At 48.0% G+C, this 23,254-nt stretch overlaps 1 protein-coding gene and 1 long non-coding RNA gene across 3 annotated transcripts; both read left to right on the top strand.

The window, feature by feature from the left end:
* Positions 1-97: 97 nt before the first annotated feature.
* CFAP20 (cilia and flagella associated protein 20) lies at positions 98-13,017 on the top strand. 2 transcript variants are annotated; one of them, XM_040498164.1, is made up of 7 exons: positions 98-215; positions 330-449; positions 9,515-9,594; positions 10,303-10,414; positions 11,450-11,638; positions 11,987-12,097; positions 12,579-13,017. In XM_040498164.1, exons 2-7 carry the CDS (start codon positions 366-368, stop codon positions 12,582-12,584), a joined length of 582 nt encoding a protein of 193 aa, XP_040354098.1. In that variant the 5' UTR covers positions 98-215; positions 330-365; the 3' UTR covers positions 12,585-13,017. The 2 variants fall into 2 exon arrangements, with proteins under 2 accessions (XP_040354098.1, XP_040354097.1); XM_040498163.1 differs by having other exon boundaries at positions 122-449.
* Positions 13,018-13,191: 174 nt separating this feature from the next.
* Positions 13,192-20,879, top strand: LOC121045374 (uncharacterized). The gene is made up of 3 exons (XR_005797721.1): positions 13,192-14,460; positions 16,341-16,676; positions 17,561-20,879. It is a non-coding gene; the product is annotated as an uncharacterized LOC121045374 (long non-coding RNA).
* The last annotated feature ends 2,375 nt before the right edge of the window (positions 20,880-23,254 follow it).

The raw sequence follows: 23,254 nt of genomic DNA, 5'->3' as shown, positions 1-23,254 counted from the left end.
GGGCTTAAGACCGGAAGAGACAGGAAGTCCGTGATCCTTGTGGCAGGATTGGGTCCCGCATGCTCAGGGGGCGGGTCAAGTGGGCGGAGGTATCCATTTTACACAGCGGTCTGCCCGCCGCCTCCATTTAAGGCGAGGAGAGGCGCGCCGGCGGCAGTTGCTGTGGTTTCCCAGTTGAGGTTGCTTGTTTCTTTTGGGAGCAGAAACTCGTGGAGGTAGTGTCTTGCGACCGATTTTACCCGCGAGGGACTACAGATCAGGCGATCAGGAGCGCAGCCCGACCAGGCCCAGCCCTTACTTTCCCTTCACCACTTGGTGCCCATATCTAGGTCGGCTCCGGCGCGGCTGAGAAGGCCGCGGGCGAGATGTTCAAAAACACGTTCCAGAGCGGCTTCCTCTCCATCCTCTACAGCATTGGCAGCAAACCCCTGCAGATCTGGGACAAAAAGGTCAGGAGTTGGGGACAGCCGCTGGGCGGGGTGCAGGGGCCGCGCGTCCCCTCCTCGTCCGGAGGCTGGGGACGGGGTGGTGGGTAGTTGTGTAGAGTTGGGGCCTAGGGGTAGGGGAGGCCGGGCGGGCGCTGCTGTGACCTGTCCCCAGGCTGGCGTGACTGAGGTGCAAGGTAGGGGCGTCGTGTAAGCAGTTTGGGGTGCGTGTGGGGTGGGCGTGGCTGGGGTTTAAGTGTCCAGAGGCCATGGTGTGGTTATGACAGTGGTCCCTCTCCGCAGTCTTGATTTGCTCAGTCGGTTCCTCAGAAGCCTCGGTTTCCCAGTTTATACAGTGGGATAGATAGTACCTGTGTCATAGCGTGAAAGGCATAAACTTACTTGAGGTTGCTTTGGGAGCATGCAGATGAAGGAAGCTGCTGTTCCCTGATTTCACAAATATTTACTGATACCCTGTTTTGTGCCAGGCACTGTGCTGGGCACAAGACACGGAGCTTTTGTTCCAGGCATTCTTATAGAGGCACAGCCAGAAGCCAGTTATGTTTGGATTTCATTCATTTGCTCCTTTCCTTCCAGTGATCTCAAACAAGGGAGAATTCGGGTGGCCTTTGGCACCTGCTCCACATTCAGTGCTACTTGGGGTCTGAACTGTGCCTTCTGTGCTTGATTTCTACATCAGGAAAAATGGTGATAAAGTTTTGTGTGGGTTAATAAGTTCAGAGCCAAGTACAAGCCTCGTTATTTTTATTTAGGTCTCCCCTGGATAATACTTTCACTGACCCCAGGAGATGATGACCTTGTCCACTTTTTGGAGATGTGGGGTAGGGGGGCATGTATGTCTAGCAGGCTGTGCGTTGGTCTGCGTTTTATTACTTGGTTATTTCATTGCTCACGTGAATTCCTAGTCCTCTGTACCCTTTTTTAGGATAAGTTCAGGTAGGCAGTTTCTTGTGGAAGACAGGTGATTTTCTCAGGGGAGAATGGAGAGAAGTGGTATGTTGAATGGTATTTAATAGAGATAAATGGGGAATAATCTAAGTAAGCAGGTTATGGGTAACGAAGCCAAGAATCTTGGATTTCATCTCAGAACAGCTCTTTGTCTTCCTTATCCGCAAATGAGCGTTTGGGGCCACACAGTGATTGATAGAGAACACCGAGAGGCTTCTGCCCGTCAGGACTAGGGATTTCTGCATTTTGAGAGCAGCTTTGAGAGTGCTGTGTTCTTCATGTCATTTTTATAATAGTTGGCAGATCTGAATATAATGAGTTGCTTGGGCCCTATGCGCATGTGAAACATCGAAGTCTCCTCTTTTCACTATGCTTCTGTCCACAAGCCTAGTCTCACACCAGGAGTATTACACAGGAAAGCAGTTCCTTAGTTTTGTTCCCTACGTTATTGAGGTTTTCAGTTCCATGGTTCTGTTCACATTGGAATAAACACTGAAATCTCTGAAACTGCATCTCTACAAAGAGAACGTGGTGTGAATGTACCTGGGAATTTTGTAAGGACGATGGCTGTCAGGAGGCATGGAGGCAGTAACCTTGTGTGCTAGCTGAACGTGCAGTTACAACAAAAAGGTCAACGTAAGGCTCTTGAAATAGAGAACGGGACCTGATCTAGGAGAGGTTTCTAGAGCAGGCCAGAGAACTCCGTAACACTGAAAGACTTGCAGTGGTAGGAACGCTTCAGCGTTTCGATGAGGTGAAACTTACCAGAGTTGTCTATTTTGACCTTTCTGGGCTTGATCTTTTTGTGTGTGTTTTATTTTTCAAATGCAGCTTTTTGGCCAGTCAATATGTTTACACATGGAATATAAAAGCAAAGTAACCATGGTGCACTGTGTCCCTTAACAACGCCGCTAGAGGTCGGATGGTACCCTAATGACATAAACACGTGTGAAAACATTATTAGAACACCTGGCAGGGTTACTTGGAGTAAATTAAACAGACCTTCTGGCAAAGAAAACATTTAGAATAACACTCATTTTAAGCAAAATTCTTATAATAGTAAAAGTTAATTATATTTCTACTTTTTGTATTTTTTTTAAGTTTGTTTATTTATTTATTTATTTTTAATTTTTTTTTCAACGTTTATTTATTTTTGGGACAGAGAGAGACAGAGCATGAACGGGGGAGGGGCAGAGAGAGAGGGAGACACAGAATCGGAAACAGGCTCCAGGCTCTGAGCCATCAGCCCAGAGCCTGACGTGGGGCTCGAACTCACGGAGCGCGAGATCGTGACCTGGCTGAAGTCGGACGCTTAACCGACTGCGCCACCCAGGCGCCCCAAGTTTATTTATTTTAAGAGAGAGAGAGAGAGAGAGAGAGCGTGTGGGAGTGGCAGAGAGAGAAGGAGAAAGAGAGAGAATCCCAAGCAGACTCTGCACTGTCAGCATGGCTCCCTACATGGGGCTTGAACCCACAAACTTTGACATCATGACCTGAGCCAAAATTGAAAGTCAGATGCTTAACCTTGAGTGAGCCACCCAGGTGTCCTTCTACTTTCTGTGTTTGTTTGTGTATAATGTTTATTTTTGAGAGAGAGAGTGTGTGAGCTGGGGAGGGGCAGAGAGAGGGAGACACAATCCGAAGCAGGTTCCAGGCTCTAAGCTGTCAGTACAGAGCCCGACGTGGGGCTCGAACTCACAAACCGCAAGATCATGAGCTGAGCCAAAGTCAAATACTTTTTGTATTTAGACTGAAATGGGTTTAGGGGTGAATCTTTTCCCCTGGGGCAAGGGAAGGAAAGGGAAAGGATAAGTTTGGGGTCAGATCCATAGGCTTTGTTGCATGTGTGCCTTTTCTTAGCTATATTAAAGTCCTCAGGAAGTGTTGGGAATCCAATTCAGTTGGGGAAACACTGGGAATTGATATACTTATCAAAGTATTGAGCAACAGTTAAATCACAGGCATTGTGTAGATCTGGGGAGATAAAAAGCTAGAAGACATTTTCCCTGCTCTTAGGGAGTAAGGCAAAGTTGTAGTAAAGGTAAAGTTCGATGGAGGGAGGGATAGACCATCCACATTTATCTAGAAATGACCCTGAACTCTGCCAGTAGTATATGGCTATTTTTGTTACTATTGTGATTTCACAAACTTTACTATTCTCCTTCCTGAGTTTATGGAGAAGAATTTCTATAATTTGTTTTTTGTAAAGAGTAATCTTGGAAAAATTAAGTTTGGCTTCTGTTTGGGCTCTGTGTCTCCTTATGAGTGTGAAGAGTGAATGCCATATTCATACTAGTGAATTGACAGGCTCCATTTTTGTGGGTGTGCTTACTAACATCTGTAACATCTGCATTTATCGGACACTCTTTGAAGTTCATAGCTCCTGCCGCCCATCTCTTCCTTCAAATCTCAACTTAAACATTGTTACATTGGGAGCTTAAGTTAGGTCTCCTGTGTATTCCTGTGGCCCTCTACTTCACACTGTATGGCAGTTGCCTATTTATTGTGTATTTCCCACTAGACTACAAGTTCCTTTAGGGGAAGAAAACTTTTTTACCTTGAAACCCCAGGGCTGGAGTTGGGACAGTGTGGATGTGCTCCCTGGCTCTGTCCTATGTCCTGTCTTGTGTAACCTTGGGCAAGCACTTACCTGCCGAGTTTTCTTATTTTGTAACGATGCCACCTCCTTCCATGATTATGGAGATTAAATGAAGGTTTATATAAAATGCTTGGCAACAGAGTTATGGCATACAGTATTAAATAGTGCAGGAAACCCAGGAATTTGCTCAAGAGTAAATAAGTTTATAAGTGATGCCTAGGAATAGGAAATACAGTAAAGCCAGACTTCTGAAATTAGAATAATTTAGTCATTGTAGCATGGCTTTCCCAGTCCAAAACCCTTAACGTGACTCTAAGGGCACACAGCACATGGTCGGGTGCCTGCTTAACCAATTCTCCAGGCTTGCACTCCCCCCCCCCCCACCCCCCACCGGGTTCCCCTCTTAGACCTCCTACTGAACTGAAGGAGGTTGTGTTCTCTCACCTTCAGGCCTTTGTACCTGTCCCTCTGCTGGGACCCACCCCACCACCTCTGTTAGTCTCCAGGTTGTAGCACAAAGGCACTTCGTCAGATTAAGTGAGTCTATATCCATTTGCCCCTCCAGGTTAAGTTCATTTATACCCCCTTATAGAGCCTCTACTTCCTTTTTATCATACCCATCGTTCTTGAAATTCATTCTTGAAATTAGCTTCTTAAAATTTGTATTCCTTGCTACACTGCAAGCCTCCTGATAAAGACCTCTGTCTTTATCAAACCAACAGCTTAGGAGAAATTAGGGGTTTCTTAATGTTTCCTTAACTTCTGGAACCAGCAAATATTTCATTTATTAAAGGACTTTTATGTTTAATGTCGATATCACTTCTGGTTTGTAAAGAAAATACCAGAAGGTTCTGTTTCCACTTATGCCTGTGTAAAACATAAAATTTTCATATTTCAAAATATGTTTAATATCCTAAAAGTCTACTAGATGAGAATGTTAGTTCATACAAGTTTCTCTGTCTTTCTCACCTCTCACCTTGTCTTTCAGCTGCCGCTGATCCTTGCCTATTCTAAAACTAAATATTAGAAGCAGACTTTTTGTGGTTGTTGCTGGATAGTATTAGATTCCTTCCCTGTTCCTAATTTTAAAAATGAATAATCTCTCTCCAGAAAAGGAGTTTCCACACCCTCATTTTTAATTAGCAAACTTTCTTGGTACATGTTAAACTGCTGCGTTCCCAGTAGTAGGATTGAGGGCATTGGACATGAAGGTAGTATAGCTGGGTTTTTTTCCAGACTTTTACTGGATCAGCCTGATGATGTTTATTATTCTGAGTAATAGCTTTTACTATAATTGGGCAAAGGCATGGGTTTGAGTTACACTTGCCCTTGCAAGGCATTGCTAGGAAGAGACTGGTTAGCACTGCACTTAATTGCCTTTACTGTAACTAAAGGGTTGTTTGTATATGCCCAGAGTTTCCCGTGTGCTATCTGGAGAGTCCCTGTTAAGTGCAGCAAAGGGAAAGGAGCTTTGACCCATCGGAGCCTGCAAGGCCCAGGCCTTGAGACAGAGCTATGCCCAGCTCTCCCCACAGAGGTCTCCCTCTGCCTGTTTTCTGACTTACATCCCGGCCCCTAGCTACAGGCGAAACTTTCCTGCCGACATGTACAGCTCTAATGGCTTAATGTAAATTGGAACATGTGTCATTATTAAGACTAGGATGCCAGATGGCTGAGGGCTCAGCTGTCTGCCAGGATAAGTGGGTGGAGCCAGAAAAATGAAAGGTGGGGGTAGAGAATGGATACAACTCATGTGTTATTTTTAAAACACTTGAAGAAATATGGAGACTTGGCTAGCTTTCTCCCTATCCCAGTAGTACTTTTTTCCCCTCAGCTTGACCTTCCTCCCTGGAGCTTACATTGAAAAAAAAGAAAAAGAAAAGAAAATCAGTGTTCTTTATTAGTTGCCCCAGTGACCATGGAAAGCCTGGAAGAGTGATTGCAAGAAGGACTTGAAGGTTCCTTTCCTGGTGTCCACAGAGGCTGAGAACCTTTTTGATTTGTTGTAGCCAGTAACCTGGGTTCTGCAGCTCCCAAAGTACCTCCATCTCATAGCTTTGGGGGTGGAGGGAGGGTGGAGATAGGGAGTTCGTGAAAAAAAATGTAAGATTAGCTTTGTTTATTTTTTGGAGGAATAAAACACTTGTAACCTACACCTTGATAGCGGGACTGTGTCATGAAGTAAAAAAGAATGAAAAAGTCAAAAACAATTGGCACTGTCTCATTTAGAGAGGGAAGTAAGATAAAACCTATTTCCACCGTAAGCAATAAATACTGACCAGTTCACTTTATCTTCATTTCAAAGCCAGGCCTGCTTAGTGACCTCTGAACTGGAAGGAGCTAAGGAAAGGAAGTCAGTGCTTTCTGAGGTCGTGTATCTTGTTGTATGTGTTTGTCAGAAGCAGGACTGAGGAAGGGGTTGCTTCCTGCAAGACCTTTACAATTTAAAACAGTGACGGCCAGACTGCCAAGGTGGTTGAGAGGCCTTGTCCCAAATTGTCCACCCCGCTTTTCCCTTGATCCTAGTTTTAGAGCCTAAAGAGGTTTGGGGAGGTGTCCTTTAAGTGCTCATCTCTCTGATTAATTGCACCCCCCACCCCACCCCTCTTTCCCAGTGAGTTTCGATTTGCAGCCCTTAAATAAAGGAGAAGAATCATAATTCACTAACCAATCAACTTAATTTGATTTCAGAACTCTGGCAGTTGGTGATAGGAGAATACTTAAAACTCCAGAGAGACCGGTGGGCATTCCTTTGAAAAAGCTGCCTTTTTTCCTGGTTCTCCTGGTTTATGGACTACGTTACTTAATTTTGTAAGACCGAAGTCCTGGAGTGTGGTGGTTGATGTGTTGCTGAGAGAAATTTCTCTGTAGGAAGTTTTTGAAAGTCCAGCTAAAAATGTGCTTGCCTCTGGGGCAGAGGCAGAAGAATACACAAAGTCTGTTTTGGCTTCCAGTCTGTTGGCTTCTGCGTGCTTTGTAAGGCATTGTTTTCTTCTGTATAAAGACTTGAATAGTAGCATTTGCTGGAGTGAAGTCATCTGCTAGAAACTTTGAGATGGGCAGAAGCAAATTTCCTAACATTTCCTCCCTGTGGAATCTGGCCGAGCTTTCTGGAGCCGAGAGAACATTCTCCCTGTGCTCTGAGAGACCTTTGGGGATGTAAGGTTCGAAGCCATGCTTTTAAGCAATATTGGATAAATTGCAACAAGTTGCCTTTTAGCAATAATTAATTGATACTTCCAGGTTAACCATGTCGATTGTTGCATTGTGTATCCTTTAAAGAAAGAATGAAGTTATAAAGAATAATTAGTTGTATGTTATCAAATTAGTGTTTGCATCTTGTTGGAATACCAGCCCCTCTTAGCAACATGACTACATCACGTTATTTGGAAATAATTTCGCATTTGATTCCTCCTTCACCAGCAAGTCCGTCTGTTTTCCACAGCAGCTGTGGGCTAGCAGATCGAGGAGGAATATTGCCATTTGGTCCCGAGTGTTTATGTGGGGAATGAGGTGGGCCGCGTTGGCATGTGCTACACAGACCCAAGCCTTTGTGCTCTTAATCTCCCTGGGAAAGAGGCCCAGAACTCGAAGCAGGAGGACAGCGGTGTCGCCAGCTTTGTTTGAGTTGCACTTCAATGTGACGTTTGTGTCTTAAGAACCCAAGAAATGCTGCATTGGCAGAGATCTGGGGCCCATCCACCCTGCGTTCTGTCTCTGATAATGGGCACCAAAGGCTGATTTGTGGGAAAGCATTCCTCGTGCTGGCAGCCTCCCTGGCTTTGTGATAGACCCCAGTCTCTCTGGCTTCCTATAATAGTCCATGGTGGATATGTTATCCAGGAGTTTTTTTTAAATCCTTGAATCTATTCACCCTTGCCAACTCTCAGGGTGACAAATTCCAGAAGTCAGCAAATATTTGAATGCTTAGTTTATGCCTCACATAGTACTAAGCTTTGTAGAAGATGCAAATGATGCTTACTACTTGATCCCTACCCTTGAGCTTATACTTTTGTAAGGAGACAAGACTCAGTTACATCTCGCAGAAAAAGATAGGCAGTGATATCAAATGTCCCATGGGAACACCAAGCACACCTCAAGTGGATCAAATTCACAGTACCAGAGGTCAGAGACTGATGCCTAAAAACAAAATGCCGTATTATTAATAATCCATTTTGAAAAAACAACTCTCAGTCAGACTTGACACCGTGTTCTCTCTTTATATGCAAGTCTACTGGAAAGCCAAAGGATTGAGTCAATACGACCTGTCAATACAGCCATTTTCACTATGCCTGGAAAAAGGTCACATGCTTTAGGTGCATCCTGTACCAAATCTTGTTGATGTTTTTCATGTGTTAATACATTCAGCCCTAATAGTCCAGCCCTGTGTCAAAAATGCCTTTGCGTTTCTCTGCTGTGTCCATATTAGGTGCTTAAGCGCTCATTGCTTGAAGGTAATTGTGCTTTCCTGAATATTTTAAGAGGGGAAATCCATATTGAATATTGATCTCTCTTCATATTGTACCTCCTACATATGCAGCAGACGACACAGAACCATGTAGGATGAAGTGCTAAATTATATGGTCTAGGCTACATGAGCCAGACAGACAAATCAGAAAAGAAGAGAGGTTGGTGTGGGCTGAAACGCTGAAGAAGGGTTTTGTGTGCAGCACCGATGAGACTTGAATTCTTTAAAAATTTGAAATTTAGGGAAAAAATAAGGAAGCAGGAAGTAGGAGCATTGTAATAAGCAGTGTAGAAGATAAAAATGATGCTTGATACTGGGGAGTAGTGCTCTCATTTTCTGGTTGCTGCCCTCCCAGTGGAGGTGCCCTTCCAGTGGCACCCAGGATTGGGCCTTTTTGACCGAAGAAGTATATAAGACAGTGTGGAAAGCCTGGTCATTAATCCTGACTCTGTCGCTTAGGGTCCTCATTTGCACTGCCCGGATGTCAGTGTCCACATGTGTAAAATACCACCTACCTTATGATTTTTGTTGTTAGGATTAAGTCAGAGAGTGTATATGAATGTTCCTAGTGCATAGTAGGCACTGAGTAAATGTTAGCTGAATCGAGTTGATTTCTTTTTCTTTTTTATGTTTATTTTTTGAGAGAGAAGGAGAGAAAGATTCACAAGTACACTCCATTCTGCCAGCACAGAACCCAACAGGGGGCTCGAGCTCGCAAACTGAGATCATGACCTGAGCCAAAACCAAGAGTCAGACACTTAACTGACTGAGCCACCCAAGCGCCCCTCGAGTTGATTTCTTTGGGAAGAAATTTATCCTAATTTATAGATTGCCAAGTCACCTGCAATTCCTGTGGTGGCTGATGGGACCTTATATAGAGGTAATATCATGGCCTGCTTACAGATGAGCTCAGTATACCGTGTCCCAAAGTTCTATGTTATGCCCCAAGAGCTACTGTGGTTTTCTTTAAATGGTCCCATTCAGCCTTCAAAATCTTAACAAAGTTGTTGCCAAATATTTCAGTCCTAATTGGTTTAATTTTCTTCGTTGTAGGTGCGGAATGGCCACATCAAAAGAATCACTGATAATGACATCCAGTCCCTGGTGCTAGAGATTGAAGGGACGAATGTCAGGTAGGTGGCCCCTCTGCTCACCCAGAGACCTGGTACACCAGGGAGGCAGTACGTCACAGAAGTTAATAAGCACAGACTGTGGCACCGAGTGCCTGGTGTGGATCCAGCTCACTGCTTACAGCATACCTTGGACAAGTTACTTAACCCACAGGCCTTAGTTTCCTCATCTGTAAAATAGGGATAGTAACAGGACACCTTCCTTAGAGGGTTGTTGTGAAGATTAAGTAAGCAAATTGTGTATAAAGCACTTAAAGCCTGCTCAGCACATAGTAAGTGCTGTATGTTAGTTATATTATTATTAATAAGTAACCAAGGCTGTGGGTGTGGGCGGAGGGATGGCACCGGTCATAGTAGATGGCGTGTGCCACTGTGTGGCTCTCTGTGCCACAGTGGTCCTAGTTTACGTTTTCTATCACTTGATGCTTCTCTTAGACCAGAACTGAGTCTTCTCTCACTGGAGGAAATTCCTCAGATCGCTGGCCTGGCTTTGTTTTTCAGGTTATTTTTTTGTTGATGTCTAGCTCTGTGTTCAGCTTTTGTTTCAGAGTCCAGCGTTGTGTTTTCTTAAGCACCAGCTGATTCAAGGATTGAGGATTGGGTGAGGTATCTGGCTCTTTTAGATCTGCTTTCCAACTTACCTCTTGGACCGAGTGTTTTTGCTGTGTGTACCACAAGGGAAGTGCTTACCAGTGTCCCCTCTCTCTGCAGCACCACGTATATCACCTGTCCCGCAGACCCAAAAAAGACATTGGGGATTAAACTGCCCTTCCTTGTCATGATTATCAAAAATTTGAAGAAATACTTTACCTTTGAAGTACAGGTTAGTATATGCACATGAATGTGTACACTCTCAGCTATACCATAGGGATAGCTCATCAACTTGCAAGAAAAAAAATAGCTCTAGGAAAGTATCTTTAGTCTTTTGTATGTATTTTTAAAAACAAAATTTTTTTTTAATCTTTATTTATTTTTGAGAGAGAGACAGAGAGACAGAGAGAGCAAGGGAGGAACAGAGAGAGGGGGAGACACAGAATCTGAAGCAGGCTCCCGGCTCCGAGCTGTCAGCACAGAGCCTGACACGGGGCTCGAACCCACGAATTGTGAGATCAGGACCTGAGCCGAAGTAGGAGGCTTAACCGACTGAGCCACCCACGCATCCCGTATTTTTTTTTTAAAGTTTATTTTTTATCTTGAGAGAGAGAAAGCATGAGTCAGGGAGGGGAAGAGAGAGAGAATCCCAAGTAGGCCCTGCTCTGTCAGCACAGAGCCTGACGAAGGGCTCGAACCCAAGAACCGTGAGATCCTGACCAGAGCCAAAGTCTGACACTTAACTGACTGAGCCACCCAGGAGCCCCTGTATGTATTCTTTTCTGCTTCTACTACACACTTGATGCAGCCGTTATTATACGGCATAAATTTGGTATCAATTTGGTAGTCAAACTTTAATGGCACGTTTTTAAAGAAGCAGTAGGCACCTAGGAAGTCTGAACAACAGCTGTAAGTTTCAAAGCTTAAAGGTTAGAGTAGTGTCCATTTAATACTGGTTATTGTTGGTCTCTGTTCTAGTATTTTTGATTTTTGAAGTGGAAGAATGTTTATGAAATCTTCTATGGTCTGTGGGCCCTCGGGTGTGTCATGTGTCATAAGCAGCTGGTGTTGTCTTGGCAACGGACAAGATAAACTTGCTACTTCCGGGCCATCTGCATCCAGTGTGACCTGTATCTGGTCTGTGTATTCTCCCTTGGGTCTCAGCCTTGGGAAACTGGGCTGTGGGAGTTCAGGCCCTTGTCTTATACCCAGGTCGTTTGCTTCTTCCAAGGTAGAGTTCATGTGACTCTTTTTCAATATGTCATAGGTACTAGATGACAAGAATGTGCGTCGGCGGTTTCGGGCAAGTAACTACCAGAGCACCACCCGAGTCAAACCCTTCATCTGTACCATGCCCATGCGGCTGGATGATGGCTGGAACCAGATTCAGTTCAATCTGTCAGACTTCACACGGCGGGCATATGGCACAAATTACATCGAGACCCTGAGAGTGCAGGTGCTGGCTCCTTTTCTTGTGGAGTGCCAAACGGGAGAGGAGAGTGTGCTCTGCCTGTTCCTGGCTTGTGGCCCTGGTGACAGAACAGTGTGGGTTTTTGGCTAAGGTGCCCAAGTCACTCTCCAGAGGGCTCGGAGAGGTCCAGGCCATATTCAGGTGTCTGCTCAGATATAGTGGGAGAACACAGCAAGCAAAATATCCCTCTTGCCAGACTCCATCCCTAAGCCATGCTGAGGAGAGGCCAAAGAGATGAAGCTTTGACAGCCTCGTGGGAGGAACTCTAGGAGAATCAGGAAAAGAGGAAGGGCAATCCTATTTTGTCTCTTAAAATAAGTCTTGCACCCACAGATCCACGCAAACTGTCGCATCCGACGTGTTTACTTCTCAGACAGACTCTACTCAGAAGATGAACTGCCGGCAGAGTTCAAATTATATCTCCCAGTTCAGAACAAAGCAAAGGTAAGCCAGCCTTCCTTGGAGGAAGGCCAGACGGTGAGTTGGGGGAGCTAGAAAGTGCTCTATTCTGAGTTGGGTTGCAGAGCCTCTCAGTGCTGACGTGGGGTCTGGAGTACCTTTCATTGTAAGATGTTGGGTCTTCTTCCAACATCAGCACTGAATCAGGATCGGTCCTGGGAAATGTTCTGTGACTGTTGTCTCCACCTCCACAAGGTGGTCCTGCCTCTCCCTGGGCGGCGTCCTGCTGCTTCCTGCTCACGGGCCTTCCTTGGAGAATATCTTCCATCTGAACAAATTCCTGTCAGCCCATCGGTCTCCTCTGACACAATGCTGGGTGCTTCTTCCATGCCTGCCTGCTGCTGACATTGCGCATTTCTGCACAGTCCAGTGTCCCCTCCAGTGTCACCAGAAAGGGGAAGGCAGGTCGGTGGCATTGACCATCTATTTTTCTGATTGCCTCTTCTCTTTGTTTCTTTTTCTCCAGCAATAACTAGAATGCAACTCAAGGGATGTCGGACCCTGGACATGGCTCTTAGTTTGAAAAGGAAACTAACTGGAGGACAATACAAAAAACAAATATTTCTATTAGTTTACTGTGCTGTGGTTCTTTTATCTACTACTTGGTGTCCTTTGTTGTGGACACCAGTGACCATGCCAGAATGCCATCCTCGCGTTGCAAGTGCCGTGGGGGGTAGGCCGGGCTCTGGTGCACGAATGCTGGACTTTACCCAGCTGCCTGCCCCAGTGTGTGGAGACACATTTACCAGGAACTATAGAATTAAAGATGTTCCCTAAAGCAATTTCAGACCAATATTTCTTCCTACGGTTTATTCATTGTTTTATATATTATCTAAATGTATGTATATGCTGTGTAATACTCATAATCTGGAAATGAATAAAATGCTATATTCTTGGTTTGTAAATTTGGGTTTTTTGTTTGTTATTTTAGAAGGAGAGAGAACATGAGTGGGGCGGAGGAGGGGTGAGTCAAGGGGGAAGGGGAGAGACTCTTCAGCAAGCTCTGCACCCAGCGTGGAGCCCAACGTGGGATGTGATCCCACAACCCTCAGATCATGACCTGAGGCCGAAATCAAGGGTTGGACGCTCCACCGACTGAGCCACCCAGGCACCCCAGTAAATTTGTTCTTAGTTTATTTTTTTAATGATATTTTTCTTTCCTTTGTGATGTGAACATAGAGCTCTTTCCAAAGCACATCCCATACGCTCATGCTGTGAAATATCTTGTGGTAAGCACTTACAGGACAAGACATCTGTACAGATACTGATTTATAACAACTCCAAGCTACACTAAATGGGGAAAAATGTGAACAGCATATGATCAGTAGAATCATCTTAGTAGGCATTGGGGCCCGAGTCAAGCTTAAGACAAAATGGCATCTAGTCCAGATTGCTCTTAATTCCCTTAGCAAGTTGTCACATTGGAGCCCCACATGCTCTTTTGTAACCACACCTACTGTCCCTCAGCATTGGAGCCCATCACCAATGGGCTTGAATTTAGGGACTTCCAGGAAAAGTGTTTCTCTAAACACTCGAATCACATAAGGGAGCTGAAAGCTTACCCCACACCCTCCCTTATACTGCTTCTTGGGCATATGGTCCCTCAGTGGGATGGCCAACCCCGGCACAAATAGTTATATTCACAGAAGTTAAACACTTCCATGATGCGACTACCCTGTGTAAATTCGCTGGGGGGCGGAGAGGGGTGGGCAGGGAGGAAGCAGTTTAGGGGCAGAGAAGAGCATGGGCGGATATGCCAGATCTTGAAGGATACAGTTAAACTAGTACAGTGACTACATCTGGAGACAATAGTTATTGTGTCATTTGTAGACTTTGTGTACTATAAAAAAATGTTTTTGAAAAGTAATGTAAGAATTTCAAAGTCAAGAACAAAAGGCCATTCTAGATACTGGGCCCTCCCGGGGAATCCCCCCCTGGGTCTGGTTTCGTCCCAGAGGGATGATGCTGGAAGCGTGGGCACCAGCCACTTAGACTTCGGTGAGACATAAAAACCGTGCTGAATTTGCTGTTGCCATCACAGCCTTCTGTGAAAGTAAATGGCAAGAAGCGCTCCTCTCCCACAACCCGTACCCTCCAGAGTGCGCTGCGGGTAAGCAGCAGACCTCTGCCGCAGCAGGGCCAGGGGTCTGGAGGGAAAGGTGCTCCGCTGCCACCTCGTGTGACTTGCCGAGTTTGCGTTTCTCCCCACAGTTGTCGAGCGCCTGACACTCGGGTGGGCCCAGGACAGCTCTGCCCTTTCTCTTCCTGCTAACGACTCGACTGGAGCCGCCTCTTTCATGGGTGCTGCCCCTCTGATGGGGTCAACACACAGAGGGCCGTCAGCCCAGGTAACAGGGCCAGCCCCAGTCACGTCTGAATGTTGTCCCCTTGTCCATCCTTAAACATAGTAGCGTTGTTGTTGTTGTTAGATCCCGTGGGCCTGTCCCCTGAGCCTTCAGGGTTATAGTTGGAATCCTCAGAGATGGGTGGCGGTGGGGTGGCCAGGGACTTCAATAGAGCTCCCTATCTCTGGTCACTGGACGCTGAAATCTTCCTTCCAACATGGTGTCTATTGTGGCCTGAAAGAAAGATGCTTTTGTGGAGGCGAGGAAATCTGGTTAACTTTTCATCTCTCTTCAGTGCCAGGCCATCAGGGAAGTGCTCCTGGAAGTCCAGAGAAACACAGCAACACACTCTCCTCCACACAGAGCCCCTTTCACCCCAAGGCACTTGTCAGACTATGTATGGGGATTACCTCACCTCCCTCTTTGGGGTGGAAGGCGACAGCTGTCCACTTCCCAGATGCTTTGCATATCCATTTGAGAGGAAGTGAGGGGGCGTTGGGGGTGATGGGGTGTATTATCTAAGCTGGACCCAGGCCAGTGTGAATTGTGGAACCAACGAGCGCACGGCCCCTTGCCCTCGGCTTTCCAGCTCACCAGGAAGATGGCGACAAACCATTAGGAGGCTGAGCACAGGAGGAAGGAAAGGACAGGCTGTGAGGGTTAGTGGCCTCCTTGGAGCTGGGGCCAGAGTGACCTTTCAGTGGAGAAATTGAAGTGGGCAGGGTCGCGTTATCAGGCGCCTTGGAGGTCATGGTGTGTTTTATTTTTTTTTTTTAATTTTTTTTTTCCAACGTTTATTTATTTTTGAGACAGAGAGAGACAGAGCATGAACGGGGGAGGGGCAGAGAGAGAGAGGGAGACACAGAATCGGAAACAGGCTCCAGGCTCTGAGCCATCAGCCCAGAGCCTGACGCGGGGCTCGAACTCCCGGACCGCGAGATCGTGACCTGGCTGAAGTCGGACGCTTAACCGACTGCGCCACCCAGGCGCCCCGGTCATGGTGTGTTTTAGAAGGAATTGCCTTCCAAGTGAGAGTGTTAGTTAATTGTCGTGAACTTGAAGGGACAGGTGTGCAACCATTCCCAACAGGATTCATCTTGGGTGAGAGCAGATCCACTGTGGCCCTTATTTGCCACTGGCCCACTGAATGATTTTCCTGTAGCCAGACTGGCCCCCTCCTGGGGTGTCTCTCAGGAAAGTCAGGCATGCTAAGGGACAGACCTCCAAGCTGATTTCCCCAGCACCTCAGCAGATTTAGCCAAAAGCCTCACTGAGAATTCACTGAGAAAGATTTTGGCGCTCTCCTTGTCTAAGCCCTCTCTTCCTCTTCCTCCATTTTACTGATGAGGATGCCATAGCCCAGGGAGACATGGGCTGGGACAAGGACCTGGATCACCTGACCAGTCACATGCCATCCCTGTCCTGCTTGCGTGGGCACTCCCCCTGTCCACCGGCATCCTGTGTGTCTGGGTGTGCCCTTTTTGTAGAGAGCAGTGAGATGTGAGAGAACGTCCCCTTGGGTGGCTGGGCCAGGCCAGACCCCACTGCCGGAGAGATCTCAAGGCCAGACTCGGCTCTGTCTCCACAGTGAGGCCTTGCCTGGTTGTCCCCTCATGGCTGCATGTTAGCTTACCTTCAGCGCTGAGGTGAAGAGTGAAAAGCTTGTAGGGCAAAGGTTTCTGTTTCACTAATGGATCATAAAAGTAGCCTGTGTTCATGGGAAATATAAACCACAAAAATAATATAAAGTCAGACACAAGCCCCAGTTCCCATTTCTGATCTGAAGGCATTTGAAGGGGCTAGGCCAAGTTTTACCTGCTTTACGGGTATTTGTTTTACTGAATTATTGCAGCACTGGAACAGGAACCATTCTTGTTTTACAGATGAGAAGACCAAGGCACAGAGATGAGTGTTCCTGAGCTCACACAGTGATGCCCCCCTTGGCGGAAGCAGATTTCAAACTCAGGCTGTTCAACCCCCGTGCTGGGCTCTTAAATCACTTGACTTCTTTGACCTGCTGTTTCCTCCTCAGCAAAATCAGCCTGATGGGGAAAACACATGAAGTGTGCCTCAGAGCTGGGCTGGAAGAGATGCCTACGAGCGAGATGTGTTGTTTTCACACAACAAAAAGCTATACAGCAACGAAAAGGGACAAATTGCAGCTACAGGTGGAGCAGCAGAGGAAGCATATGACTCCCGTGCATGGTGAAGACAGCAAGGTACAGTATATCAAGGATGATTCCTTTTCTGTATGACTTAAAAAAAACTTCTTTAACGATTACTTATTTTTGAGAGAGAGAGATAGAGTATGAGCAGGGGAGGAGCAGAGAGAGAGGGAGACCCAGAACCCGAAGCAGGCTCCAGGCTCTGAGTTGTCAGCACACAGCCCCAGCATGGGGCTCAAACTCACGAACTGTGAGATCATGACCTGAGCCGAAGTTGGATGCTCAACCGACTGAGCCACCCAGGTGCCCCTCCATTTCTATATGACTTTTAGATAAGCAAAACAATATATTCCAGGATGCATTTATAAATGACAAGCCATAGTGACAGCAAGGGGACTGGGTATCTCAGAACTCAGGACACTGTTTCGCCCAGGGGTGGGGGATGCGGGTGGGAGGACGGAGGCATGAGTGACAGGAGAGGGGCTTCATGGAACTTCCAAGGACCACCAGTGCTTTATTTCCCAACCTGGGGAGTGTTTGCACACCGATGTTTGCTTCATTACAATTTGAATCACACTGTGGGGTATATTCTTCTGATTGTAGTTCTCAAAAAAAAAAAAAAAAAAAAAAGTCAAATTTCGATTACTTAGCCCTGGCCTATTAAAATGCATATGCTTGAGGCCCAGCTCGTTAAAATGCAGATTTTCTTTCAGGAGATCTAAATCTGGCTGAGAAATCTGCATGTTAACACCTTCCCCTGGTGATTTGTGGTGTTTCTGGCACTGAGAAGCTGTTCCAAGAGCAAGAATCGATGCCATACCTGCAGAGAGGCCAGATGCTGGGAAGAAAGGAAAGCGTAAAGCAAAGCCCCTCTCAGACTTTAAGTTCCTTTGATACAAAATTCTAGTCCGGAACTTCCATCTCCGCACCTTTTCCAGAGCCTGCAAATACGGAGTCCTGTAATGCAAACCACGAGTGCCTCTGAGCTGTGGTAGGCGCACTCCAAATCGCAAATCCGCAAGGCATTGCACATCTGGATGGAGCACGAGCCTTGGAAAAATTGTGCCTCTTGGTATCCATGGTGTCTGAAGCAAAGCAAAACAGTATGTGAAGGGTGGGATATGGAAACACGGTGGCTGGAGCCCCTTATTAAGGGGTGTCGAATGTCACTGACAGCCGCTGCCCTTCTACTGCATGAAGGTGATAAATGTTAACAGGGACTCTCACGAGTTCTCTCACTTGGGTCTCCCCCAGCTGTCTCCATCAAGTCTTAAGTTGTGAATCCTCCTGGCAGTTGGGAGGGAATACAGTAAATTCAGTCGATATAGTGGAATAGGCCTGTACACACAGTAGCCCCTGGGTTCCAAGGCCCCCTCCAAAGCTGCCCCCACCCCAAGGCTGCCCTCATGTTCACTTGAAGTCTAAAGAACAGAAGCCTTCCAAGCCTCTTTTTTTGGTATTGGAAACCTACCTATGCCAACATGTCAGGTTCTTGGTGACTGTCAGGAGCCCCCGCCTAGGAGAGGTAGTGGGAAGCCACAGTTCTCCCCCTCCGAGCTGGCTACCGGGAGATGTGCTGCTGGGAAAGCAAATCTCAGACCCCACGTGCGACAGCGACTAGGGAGCACGTGAAAAAGACTCCTGCCACCGAAAGCTTGGCAAAGCGTCTGTTCGCTCTCTGCAGATGCACGTCCATGGGGAACAGGAGGATGGGTGGCAGGGGAGAGCAGAATCCCACGGGAATCTGCTGCTAAGGGTCTGCGGGTGGGGACGGGGGCAGTGAACTCCCTATAGGAGTTCCAGACTCAAACCTTCTGCAGATCTTAGGTGGTTGGGCCTGCCAGGTTCTCATGCCCCAAGTCTACTGGGGACAGAGGTACCTAGATAACATTTCTGGCCACTCACATATTTGGACTGGATTCACTTCACCAACGACGAAGTTATAATGACAGGGAGTAGAGATTCATTCCCGGAGGTTGTGCTCACTTTGGTCCGTGTGCTGGCAGAGGGGAAGGGGCGGAGTAGAGATACTCGACACAAGTTCCTTACCAGCCCCGGGCCGGCCCCGGCCCCAGGGAATCCCAGCAACCCCAAGTAAGGGAAATGAAGAACCTCAAGCTTCTTTAGGCAGCGAACCCCACAGGGGCCACCAGCCTTTGCTGTGGGAAGAGGGCATTAGCTGTCCCCTTGAGCCCCACTTGCTCGGGGAAGCTGTTGAGGCCTGAAGGGAGCTTCAGGTCACCTCACGTTCCCCAGAAGGCTGAGTTTACATGGTGTGGGGAACCCAGGGTGGCTGCCACCTTCCCCTCCCACTGGGGGCTCCGTGAGCCTCAGAGGCACCAGCATCCAGAAGCTCTCCAAACCCCATACTTCAGGGATTTTTATGGAGGCCTTACTATGGGGATGAACCCAGGGGATGGGTGGGGGGAAGTGCTGAACATCCCAGGCTTCTGACCATGCTTGGTCTTTCAGGTCACCAACCCCTGTGCTGAAGGTAGCCAGGAAGGAGCCTGCCAAGAGTCACTTCATTAGAGCAAAAGATATTCCCATCACCCAGGAAACTCCAAGGGATTTGGGAGCTCTGTGTCAGGAAGCAAGGGCAAACAAGAGATGCTCCTAGCACCTTAACGGAGTAGGAAATTACAAAGGTTTTAGGAGTTCTGGCCAGGAGCTGGGTTCAAACACCAAAATATATAGTTCTTCTGCCATCATAACATCACATTGTAACAAGGAGTTCATGGCTGTGCAAAATCCCCTGGGGAGCCCGGCTGCAATTTTCTAGGTGCACAGACCTTTAAAAAATGAAGTCGATTTAAAATCCATGCTAATACAGTAGCAGGAAGCTTCTAGCAGTCTGTGACTATTTAAATTACATTTCATTTAATTTAAATTTAAAGGAAAATTCAATTCTTTTGTTGTACTAGCCACTTTTCAAGCGCTCTGTAGCTGGCTAATGACCACCATATTGGTCAGTGCAGATAAAGAAAATTTTAATTGGACAATGCTGTTTTAAATGCCTTCACTAAAACAATAAGACTTTATCACCATCAAAGAAAAAATAGTTTCAATGTAGTATAATCGTGTTTTTAAGAACAGATTTGAACAGGCTTCCCAAATGTAATTGTGCATAAGAATCATCTAGGGAATCTTGTAAAAATTCACGTTCTGATTCCGCAGGTCTGGGGTGAGGCCCTAGATTCTGCATTTCTAGTAAGCCCACAGGTCATGCTAATGTTGCTGGTCTTTGGACCATCCTTTTGGGCAGTGAGGGATCACTGGATTAATTAAAAAACACCCAGGGTACATTTTATTGATGAACCTTGGGAATGGGAAGCAAGTTCGAAATTGCATCATGAGTGATGAGCGTCATCTTTCACTCCTGGCCAGATACCTTGGCCGCTGTGGACTTCATTCAGACAGTATGTCTCAAGCCTAAATTTCAGGCCTGTTGTTAGGCCCCGCCCAAAGGCCCGTTTCCCAGAGTGATAGGTCCTGGCATCAGGAACAGCTTCCCTCTTAGGGCCCCATCAGGCCAAAAGGCCCCGGCTCCCCCGGGAATCAAGGCGACTTGCCATGACAGCTGCCGGGGACAGCTCCTCTCAGAACAGTGAACTGGATGCCTTGTCTCAGCCTCTCCTTTATTTCTTGTCTTTTTCTCAAATGTAAAAATAGAGAAGTTCAAAGCCCCCATATTCCCACCGCCCCAAATTACCACCGTTACAATTTGTCACATATTCCTTCCAGTGCGTCCCACGTATGTTGTTGATTCAGTGGCCTGAGATGAACATAGCCGCCGAGTGTTCACACCTGGTGTGGTGCTGGCCCTGTGACTTACCTAACTACGGGATGTGGCGGAGGTGATGCTGTGCCAGCCCTGAGGCAAAGTCTTGAGGAAGCCTGACAGTTTCTGGGTTTTCACTGATGGAAGCTCTTTGTGCCTGGCCACTCTGCTGGAGTGATCACATTGGCGACTGCGTGGAGAGACAGCCGGACGAGGACTGACCAGGAGGCCCAGCCTACGCGGAGACGCAAGGCCTCGGCTTGCAGCTGAGTGAGGCTACCAGGTGGCTCCCAGCAAGACCAGCCAAGGGACTGCCCCAGAGAGCTCAGCCAAGGTGGAAGAACCAGGAGCAAATAAAACGGTACTGGTTTGGGGGCACGGGGGTGGTTCATTCGGCTGAGCATCTGACTCTTGATTTGGGCTCAGGTCATGATCCCAGGGTTGTGGAATCAAGCCCTGCGTCAGGCTCCATGCTGAGCTTAGGATTTTCTCTCTCTCTCTCTGTCTCTCTGTCTCTCTCTCTGCCCTCTCCCCCGCTCATGCTGTCTCTAAAATAAAATTAAAATTAAAAATACCTTCGTTGTTTTAAACCAGGAGGTTTTGGGGTGGTTCCTAGGTGGCCACAGTTTACCAGAACCTAAGTGACACAGGACATAGGTAATGGAAGTGTAGCCAGCCCATCCCCTGTAGGACCTGCCCCTTCTGGGTGCTGCCCCCTTATCCTCAGACCACAAGTGCCTTCAGGCAAGGGTAGCAAAGGATTAAATGAATTCACAGGAAGAGCAGGTAATATTTATTTACTGGCTAACATATATCTCATGTCAGTCCCGAAACGTATATGAGGTGGCTTATCAAAAATATACGTAATGGAAGATTGTCTTCAAAGTTCGCAGGGTGAGGTGGAAGGGAAAAGGCAAGAGCAGGAGGAAAATGCCACTTGCCAGGTGAAGGTCCGTGAGGACATGCCCGCTCTCGTGTTTGTGTGGGGCGGGGGCTGTGAATGTGGCCTCGTGAGCCCTTGTGACCAAGACCTGGAGAAAGAAAGCAATGATCAGGCCTGCCCCAGGAAAGGGACGACATGGAAGGAGCCAGGAATGAGCCAGGGACCGCGCAGTGGGTGCGAGGAGCCAGTAGGAGGTAGTGGGCGGTGAGGGTGGCTCCAGGGATGGATGGTAAGTCGAGGCCAGACTCCAGCTCCAGCTCAGCACTGAGGAGCCCCCCTGAGAGAACAGCGGCCACTCAGAAAGTAGCAAGTGCCCTATTCCTGAACAGATGCTCCTGAGGTGGGCACTGCAGTGACAGCCCAGCCTTGGGGACTCAGCCCCGAGCATCCTGGGGCCCTCTCCGGCCCAGTCATGCCTCCCCTTGTCCTTCCGCCTGAACTGGCCCTGGGTGAGAGGTCACTGCTCAAAGTGAGGCCTGGCCAGTCCAGTTCAACTACGGTGTCCAAAAGAGCCCTGCATCTCCTCGAGCCGAGGGTGGTTCTGCCATTTCGTGGTGTCATCCTTGCCGGGCATCTGTTCCCGTGAGAAGTACCATCACAGATGGTGTGTGGTCAGGTAGGAGCTGCAACTTCCAGCCTCTGAGTTTTGTTAGGGGGTTGGGAGCTCAAGAAAGGCTCTACAGAGGAGGGCTTTGAGGGGCTAGGAGGTGGGGACACCGGGCTGTAAAGGGAAGGGTGATCCGGGCAGAGGGAACAGCAGATGCAAAGGCCAGAAGTGGGCGTTCCGGCTTCCTATGTAGCAAGAGCATGCAGTTCCTCCACAGGCTTGGGGGTAGGCCCAGCACTGGCCACAGGTGGGCCTGGCTGAGGTCGGGCTGGGGGAGGTTGCCGCCCTTCAGCTCCCCTGGTGCTCCTTGTTCATGGGGAGGAGGACTTCGTTCCGGGGGGAGAAGGCAGCCCCGGACACTGGGGCAGGTGGGCTCCTCACCCCCATGCCTGTAGCTCTGGCCTCCAGCTCTGTGGGTTTGGGCCTGAGTGTAGGGCTGAGGGTCGGGGGCTCTCTGGTTCTGTTCCCCACCCCTAATCCCTTGCAGCTGTTGTCCTCCCCAGGAAGGACAGTTGTGTTGGAGGGAAGGGAAATAGTTATTTTGAGTTGGTCACTGGCTTCTGACCAGGGGACAACGGATGGCTGTGTTGGGGCCTGGCAACAGGGTGGGCTGGAGGGGCCAGAGCTGGGCCTGGCTGGGAGGGCAGCCCACATGATTAATTACAGGGGGTGCTGGGGAGCGGGACGTGATCCTCCCTGAGGCTGGGGCTGTAGAGACCAGCGAGGAAACAGGCTCGAGATCGGGGATGCCCAATACGGAGCTAGCGTCCTAAGTGTAGTCTGGGTTAGCTGGAGGGGTGGGGAAGGTGGACACAGCCTCCCATATTGGCCCCTGTGCCACTGGCAACAGTGGATAGGAAAAGGAGGTCCCTGTGACAGAGACTGGGGCTGTGGGGAGGGCTGCCTGTGAGGGGCTAGGCTGGCGGGCAGCCTGTGGTCACTGTTCACCCCCTTCCAGGCAGACCTTCCCAGCACCTCCTTCCCAGCAGAAACCACGTTTGGTGGAGACCATACCCTCTGGTGGCATCTACCCTTCTTCTCCGTGGGATCACAAGCAGGTGAGAGCACTTTGGGGCAGAGGAAGCCAAGCGGCCAGAGGTTATCCCCTTCCCTCTAGGGCTTACCATGGTGGGCTTGAACCCTGGCTCTACCACTTACCAGCCCTGTGAACTCAGGCCATAAAGTGGGCCTCCCTGAGCCTTCCCATTTACAGAAACAGGAATTACGATAGTGATAAGCCCCTCCTAGGGCTTTGGTGGGGATCCCCAGAAACTGGATGGACTGTGCTTAGGGCAGGACCC

This window comes from Herpailurus yagouaroundi, unplaced genomic scaffold, assembly GCF_014898765.1.
Source record: "Herpailurus yagouaroundi ecotype Mexico unplaced genomic scaffold, PumYag 190, whole genome shotgun sequence".
Classification (NCBI taxonomy): domain Eukaryota; kingdom Metazoa; phylum Chordata; class Mammalia; order Carnivora; family Felidae; genus Herpailurus; species Herpailurus yagouaroundi.
This window is presented reverse-complemented; position numbering and strand designations above follow the sequence as displayed.